This window comes from Gekko japonicus, unplaced genomic scaffold, assembly GCF_001447785.1.
Source record: "Gekko japonicus isolate JY-2015 unplaced genomic scaffold, Gekko_japonicus_V1.1 scaffold2345, whole genome shotgun sequence".
Classification (NCBI taxonomy): Eukaryota; Metazoa; Chordata; class Lepidosauria; order Squamata; family Gekkonidae; genus Gekko; species Gekko japonicus.
In genome coordinates, this window is record NW_015172077.1 from 106257 (window position 1) to 114631 (window position 8375).

The window sequence follows — 8375 nt, forward strand, 5'->3', positions numbered from 1 at the left end:
TATCGCTTTGAAACTTTTAGCCCTGGTTCAGACACGCCAGAGAACGAGGCGTCAAAGCCTTGAGGTAGGCAAGATGGCACTTTAGACGGTAAGTGGTGGATTCCCGCTGTGCAGATTCAAAGGAAGTTTCTAGAGTAGGGACAGAATATTCCAAAGTGGGGCCCTGGAGTCTACACTCACTCTGTAGCAGTTCGGCCCCTTCTACCATTTCTGGTCTCGGCTGCCTTGTTCCCCGGCATGGAATGATGCAGACCTTCCTGCCAGTGTTCCCTCTAAGCTGAGTTAGTGTGAGCTAGCTCACAGTTTGTTAGCCTCCGGCTCACACATTTTTGCCTTGGCTCAGGAAGGAGGGCTCCAGAGCAAACTAATTGATGCAGCAGCCAAATCGCTGGCTCACAGCTTTAATGCCAGTAGCTCACAAAGTAGAATGTTTGCTCACAAGACTGCGCGGCTTAGAGGGAACATTGCGTTCCTGCCCTGCCCTGCTCCATTCATTCTGCACTGCAGCCTTAGCATCCTCGGTGGCACAGGTGGCCTATGCTGTTCTGGAACCATCAGTCATGCAAATGCCGCTTACAAAGCCATGACTCTTGAACTAGGGATGCTGCTGTTTTTCTCAGCATAACTGAGCAATTAAAAACAAACAAACAACATTCACGGCACCCAAAGTGTTGTTCACTTCCTCTTCCGTTTCTTTGAGGGCTCCTCGCCTGCTTCTGCGTTGCACCCGGCTTCCTCCCTCTCTGCACCAAGTGTCTCGAACAATGGCAGCTGTAGTTTTTTGGCTACGGCCCAAGCCCAGAGGCACTTTTCCACGAGGTGGGGCATCCACGTTTTCTCTGCATCTGCTGGAAAACATGTCCAAAACAATGAGGCCAAGTACAGACAGGATCCTAGTCAGAAGCTTGTCATTAGAGGCACATTCTGAAGAGGGCAGCCTAAGGGGCCACAACAGTGGCTGACGACAACTGCAGGGGAGGGGCTGCGGGGCTCATGTGGAAGAGCCTCCGTCTCGCATGCAGAAGGTGCCATGTTCAATCCCTGACATCTCCAGGTAAAAAGACCAAGCAGTAGGTAATTTAAAAGACCTCTGCCTGAGACATTCACTTGCCTGGGACTGCCCCACAAGTTTCGTGGCCCAGAGCTGAATCCCACAGCTATGATACTTTGCAAGTACTTTTTTACTTTTAGAAAGGTTGATAAAAGTACGCACAGGGTGGAGGTAGGAGAAACTCTGTCTCTCCCAAGTTCATTCATGTACCTGTGGCTATACCGTGGCCCTGAAAAATCCTAAATATTTTTGGGATTTTTCAGGACAGCCATTTTTGGATAGCCAAATCACTAGCCCCCTCAGTGATCGGCTGAGAAAATATCCAATAAATACCGATAAGGGGTTTTTTTTGGCTCGGTGCACACCCTAAGTGCCAACCACAAGCTTAAGGAGCCCACAAAGCATACTAGACCAATTCATGGAGGGAAGAGTCCTTAAGTGACTATTACCCATTAAGGCGAAATGGAAAGTATGGGGCAGTCGACCTCTGAATACTAGTTGTGGAGGGCAATTCTGTGGACACAGCCTGTGCAAGCAGGCACACGCATCTTGCTTGTTTCTTTTTTTAAAAAAAGCTTAACAATTTCATTTTAAAAGGTTCGCCACATGTTACATTGAACAAATATGTCAAATCATTCATAAGTTAAGAAAGCAATTATAACTTACTAGCAACTCACTGATGTGAACACAATCAAAACTATGTGTAGATGCTTATCCGTTACCATGAAGTACTGTTATGAAACAAGCATTTCAGAATACAGCTCAGCTGCATCAAGATCGTGTTGCTTGTATTGATTTAAAATTATATATACAAGATGACCTTACATGTAAATTTAAGTAAACTAAACTAAAAGAGTATAACAAAATAAAGAAATCGCTTTTCTTGGAAGCTGGAAGTATAGGTAGGGATTTCTATTCCCTTTAAGTGTGATGAAATTTTATCTGCTACCATTTCTGGTTGTTCCAAGCTTGAACTGATGAGAGGGTTTATTTGCTCCCATTTTTGTGCTATGCGCACTTTGGCACCTCTCAGTAACAGGATTCTGTTAACGTTACAAGGGGTCCGGTCACACAACGTCGGCGGGACGTCGGGCGTCCGGGACGTTTGATCCGGCTGCCGCGCAGTAGTTCGCTCTGGGGCAAATAGCCACGCCTCCCCCCACGATATCCGGCCCATGTGACCGGGGCCTTAAATGATGGAAAGGCAGCTTCCATGGTGGCATGGCTAAGGTCCAGAAGATGAAGGGCTAAACACAGACTTGGCCATTGAAAAGAGATTGTGAAGGCCTGACTTCATTTCAGATAAGCCTTGGTTTCTTCTGAACAAGCCTAGAAACTACGGTGGTGGTCACACACGTGAGATAATGTGCGGGGGGGGGGGGAGCGAGGCTATTTCCCCTGGAGGAATTTGACTTGCAGTTGCGTGATCACACAGTCCTTTGAAGCTGCGGAGGCAGCCCGTCACTGCGTGATCAGACACAACCGTGGGTGATTCGGGTGGGGTTTTTTTGGCTGTTTGTTCCTGAAGCGCTTAAACGGGGAATCAATGAATCGCATCTCAGCACGAAGGCTCCCTATGGAGTGTTTGATGATGCGCATACTGAGAAGGGGGGGGAAAACAATGGCATAGAGTTGGGATGTCTTGATCAGCCCATCCCGACGCCATGAGAGCGTGCTGGAGCGATCAGACAGGGGAAAGTCCATCCGTGGCCCGTAGCAACCCGTTTGCTACCGGACTTTCTATGGTGTCTTTTTACTCCACTTCTGCGGCGGAGCAAAATGGATTGCTGGCGGGTGCGGGACGCTTCCCGGATGTTCGTGTCTGATAGCGCCCTTTAAATCCGCCCGGCATTCTCGCCTATGGTGTGGCTAATTGTGCGTGTGATAGCGCTCTACAGTTTTGTGAGGCAGCTGAGGGTTCCCTGAAAGAGACCCCTGTCCTCTCCCTGCCTGCCTATAGTTCCCAGTATTCCTTCATGAGTAGTGTAATGGTTGACACGGGCTTTTCCTGTTTGATTTCTTACGCAGACAGGGTTACAGACAAGGATTGTCTCCTGGGCCCCTTACTGTTGGATCCCAAGCATTCAAAATAACTCCACGTTGAAGAGCAAAGCAAGGTTTATTTCAAAGCGTTGGTTTAACTTGCACCTTCTTATGATTAACTGAAGCAAAAGAGTTAAAAATACTAAAAATATAATGCAACAGAAGAGGCATTGTGCACACTGCCTCACTTTTAATAATATATCCAGGTATAGGATTCATCATCCTTCCTGCAGACATGGATAAATGCACCATGGGTATTTTGATGACCAAGAGCAGAATTCACACAGCCCTGATTTCAGACACTTCACAAATGACAGCGCTGGTGCTCTGCACCACACCTTGCTCACTCCCAGATAAATGCTTCCCAGAGCATGGTTTCTGCCAACTTACTTTTGTTGAGCTTCTCAACGCAGCTTTGGATCTTGCTCAGGTAGATCATATAGTGCTTGAGTGTGTACTGAATAGGCCCGAGGCCCGGGATGGACTCCATTGCCTCGTCGGTCATAACTGCTGCAGCCTCCGGAGCTCCTGCAGCCAAAATTGCTGCAACAGAAAACAGACCAACTTGATAAGCAGAAGAAAAAGGCTTCTGGATTCTGCCTTATTTATAAAGTGCAGCCACTGCTGCTGTTCAGACAGCTTTACACGACTAAATGCAGGACATCCCTGCTGAAAACGACTGGCTTACTTTCAATAATATATCCAGGGATGGGATTCATCATCCTTCCTGCAGACATGGGTAAATGCACCATGGGTATTTTGATGACCAAGAGCAGAATTCACACAGCCCCGATTTCAGGTCCTTCACAAATGACAGCGCTGGTGCTCTGCACCACACCTTGCTCACTCCCAGATAAATGCTTCCCAGAGCATGGTTTCTGCCAACTTACTTTTGTTGAGCTTCTCAACGCAGCTTTGGATCTTGCTCAGGTAGATCATATAGTGCTTGAGTGTGTACTGAATAGGCCCGAGGCCCGGGATGGACTCCATTGCCTCGTCGGTCATAACTGCTGCAGCCTCCGGAGCTCCTGCAGCCAAAATTGCTGCAACAGAAAACAGACCAACTTGATAAGCAGAAGAAAAAGGCTTCTGGATTCTGCCTTATTTATAAAGTGCAGCCACTGCTGCTGTTCAGACAGCTTTACACGACTAAATGCAGGACATCCCTGCTGAAAACGTACGACCTTAAAAAAAAATTAAAGCAACATGTAGCAGGTCCTGTCTTATTTATAAAGTGCAGCCACGGCTGCTGTTCAGACAGCTTTACACGACCAAATGCAGGACCTCCCTGCTGAAAACGTACAGTCTTAAAAAAAAAAAAATTAAAGCAACATGTAGCAGGTGGAATACGCACCAACGGGGAAACACCCAGTGGGATGTGAAAACTCTGGTCGAGCAGGGCAGCGTGGAACTGCAGTCAGACACAGGGAGGGGAAGACAAACTTGACCCAAGACATGGAATCAAGAACCACGAGGGTAAGGAAGAAGCTTGATAAAGCGGGCCAATATTAAAAACCTAGCCTAAACTTATTATGCACAAAAATACATGTATTGATTACAAAGACAATAAGAACATATAAGGGCCTAATGAAAGCCTCGTTACAAAGCGCAAGTGACCTGAAACACAAGGGCCAATACAAGTCAGGTATTGGGCTTATTTCTTACCAGGGTGAAATTGCTGCAGTAAAGACCAACAGAGAGGTTTTATCAGGCGCCTTAGGCATTTTACAGCTCGCCTGCCCCATTGAGAGAGGAGGTTTGATGTGCCAGAGGCTTGTTGTCACCTCAGTGGGGCCAAATGTCCTGGCTTCTCAAATATCTGTTATTCTGTTTTTCTTACTGAGTAGAGGCTACATGTCTGGGGTGGGGTAGGCAACAGTTTTGGCAGGAGGGATGCTCTGGGAGAAGTACATGCCTGGGGGGGGGGCAGTTGACTGTTAATTCTGGTGGGCAAATACCATGGGGTGATAGGATCCTGGTCTTCAGTGCCTTTACTTGAACACGCTAGATCTGTAACCTTCGCGTGTTCAACTTCAGTCCTAACAATAGCTCGTGTTCAGGATGGTATCTATCAATGTCTCAATAAAGTTAGCTTTCTTTGAAGTGACTGGTGTTGAGAACTGATTTAACCAGGATCCTGAGAGGTTTGGATTTTTTGCCCAGCCAAGAGCCAGTAAGGTGTGGGGCAAAGGCTGCTTCCGAAGTGAAGTGTCTTTACTGGCATTCTTATACACCACCGTCCTTCACACACAGTGAATGGTGGCGGTACTTGCAGTTGCTTCACTGCTTCCACATCCCTCCCCTCCCTTATGGTGCATAGTAGATGGTATGTTCCTTGGGGCAGCGACCTTGACTTTTGTAAAACACTTTTTGAGGGGTAAATAATCATGGCCTGATTACTTTTCTGGAATCCGGGATGGCCAGCTCCTGCATTCCTTTAGGCACCCTTCAGTCTAGACAACAGTCTAGGCTAAAGAAATCTATTGGTGAGAATTAATTTAAACAAATAGTTGGGCAGCAAAATAATTGCCAAAAGTTTCATCGGAAGCTTCCTAGAAACAGCTGCCAGACTGTCACATTACCAGTGTTGGAAGATAGCAGTGGAGAAAAACAAAATGACAAAAAAGGCAGGGGAAGCAGAACTGAGATCACAGTGACACCAGACAAATAGGAAAACAGCAGCAGCAGCTGTCTGAATGCAGAGAGCCCCGCAAGATGAGAGAGTTGCAGAGATCATAAATCAAAAAGCAGCAAAGAATTATAAGCACCCCGTGCTTCAGGCAGATGTTGAAAAGGGCAGTCACAAAAATCCCAGCCAAGGACCAGGTGAAGGTGGGTCTACCAATGAGGTAGCAGGATGGACTCTCCCACTTCAGGCTGCTGGTGGGGGACTCCGCTCTGGAATCCCCCTTTGCATCAAAAGAAGAAGCAGCCTCCCGGGATTCTTCGGAACAGACACCGCCTGCCCAGAAGTGCTCGGTGTTATGGGAAGGTGCCACTTCTCTCCTCTCTTTGCTTTAGGCTCTTCCATTTGTCACTCCCATCTGTACCACAGCACAGCCATCTGTCACAGTCCAGGGCATTTCTCACCTGATGCCGTAGCTGGCCCCACGGCCTTCAGCCTGCTGAGCTCAGTTATGGCAGCTGCTACGTCCGGGAGGAGCCCGAAGGCCTTCCCAGTACAGCTCTCCACTGCCTCGCTGGAGTTGGTGGCCACCAGCTGCTGCAGGCGAGGACGAAACTTGCCTCTCTGGAGGGAAAAAAGCACATCAGTTATTCCTACTCACATCTACAGCGCTGAGGCAAGACTTAAACTGGGTTATAAGTCATCCAGTACAAACCTGATGTCACATACATTCCCTTCTCCACAAAGAACTGCTTGGAATTCGATTCCTGATGCCAGGAATCCTGACGCCAGGTGGACGCCGGAAGGAAAATCATTACGATGGCTTGGTTTAGGCCACTGTTTGGCATTATGTCTGTGTGTCTTTATGTTTTAACTCCTTTCCTTCCTTCTGTTAAAAAGCCATGTGGGTTGAAACAGAGCAACCAAACTTATATTATCAAAACAAAGCTGCAAAAAACCTTCCCATGTTCTGTTTTGTTTTATTTATTTACTAGGAATAAGGTCCGTTGTGGAAATAAATACAACGAGCTCTAGAAAGAGGCTGAGAGAGTGCCAAGGCCTTGGGCACTCAGCATCAATGTGCTGTAGCAACCTCAGCAGGGTATAATGACACAGAGTCCACCATTTTCTCCAGAGGAACTGATCTCTGCTACATGAAGAGCAGTTGTAATTTTGAGTGATCTCCAGCCCTCACCTGGATATTGGCAACAATTGTTACCCAGGAGGAAATGACTGGTCTGGCGGGTGGAGTCTAATCTATGGGACTGTACCTGTCTGAGGCCCCACCCCTCCTCAAACCTCACCCTCTCCAGGCTCCACCGCTCAAATCTCCATGAATTTCCCAACCTGGAGTTGGGAACTCTATCTCCCTTCCCAGCCAAGCATCAACCTGCCATTATCTGCCCCTCTGATTTCAGCCTTGCCTCTCTTCCTCCTGGAGATCAGTTGTAATTCTGAGTGATTTCCACCCCTCTCCTGAGATTGGAAACAGTGGTTCCCCAGAAGGGAATGGCTGGTTGGGAGGGTAGAGTCTATAGATTGTACCAGTCTGAGGTCCCACCCCTCCTCAAACCTCACCCTCTCCAGGTTCCATCCCTCAAATCTCCAGGAATTTCCCGGAAAACATGGCACAGGAGGAGGTGCTTTTCTACCTTAGCTGCCACTGCTTAACACCCCCCTCCCCCTCAAAAAATAAGTCAGAGGTGGAGAGAACCATATCTGTTACCATGAGGCTGTCCTCCCATTCTACCCACTTGGGGCAGCAAAATGACTTGAGACAGCCCTGCCTTATAGCTAAGCAGAAGGAAAGAAACATGGCTTGCCTCCCTCCATTTTCCGCTTCCCTCTGCCGCCCCACCAGCCACAGTCGGGACACTCATCTGGAGCTTCCTTCTAGATCTCGTTGTATTTCTTCCCACAATGGGCCTTACTCTTAGTTTATTTATAATTTTGATTCATGAATCGCTCTAGTACTCAGGGCTCTGAGTGATGAACAACAGCGATAAAATAGTAAAGGTAAAGGTTCCCTTGCTCAAAAGCCAGTCGAGTCCGACTCTAGGGTTGCGGTGCTCATCTCTGTTTCAAAGCCGAAGAGCCAGCGCTGTCCGAAGACGTGATAAAAGCAGTTTCAGCAATGAAACACTTAAAATAAGAAACAATTCATAGATGGGTGTTATTGGATTGTAGACTTGTGTCGCTGCCTCCTAAAAGAGGCAGGGGAAGCACGGGGAGGGGAGGGGAGAGGGAGTGGCAGCCAAGAGAATGCCCGCCACTGCCCTCAACCAAACGCTATGTCCACGAAGCCACGCTGCAGCTATCCTAACCACGCCTTCCCAACAATACCTTCTTGACGGTTACTCCCCCGTCAACCAAACAAACTCTCTGAAATAAAACAATTTTGTGCTTTTTTGAAAAGGGCAAAGCCAAGGTGCTCTCCCCTCACCCATTCCAGCTATTGTTGGCACTATCAGATTCCCAACTGGGAACAAATCACAGCAAGAAACAACCATCTAGCAGGGGGAAACGGGAGAGAAGATTGCACACACACCCCCCAGCTCCTTAAAAGGCTCACGCCTGGATTCTGATCCTGAACCTTGCCAGAAAATCCTTGGCACCCCCCCCCCCCCCCGCAACAACCCCAGGCATCCACACCAC

General features: G+C 48.0%; 1 protein-coding gene across 1 annotated transcript in view; it reads right to left on the reverse strand.

Moving 5' to 3' along the window:
• Window positions 1-464: 464 nt before the first annotated feature.
• The window catches only part of LOC107118524, an 11440-nt gene continuing 3529 nt past the window's right edge, over window positions 465-8375 (reverse strand). The window contains exons 4-7 of the mRNA XM_015420881.1: window positions 6185-6344; window positions 3985-4137; window positions 3485-3637; window positions 465-848 (exon numbers count right to left, since the gene is read on the reverse strand). Coding sequence (XP_015276367.1) covers window positions 676-848; window positions 3485-3637; window positions 3985-4137; window positions 6185-6344 — 639 coding nt within the window. The 3' untranslated portion in view covers window positions 465-675. The remainder of the gene's footprint in view (window positions 849-3484; window positions 3638-3984; window positions 4138-6184; window positions 6345-8375) is intronic.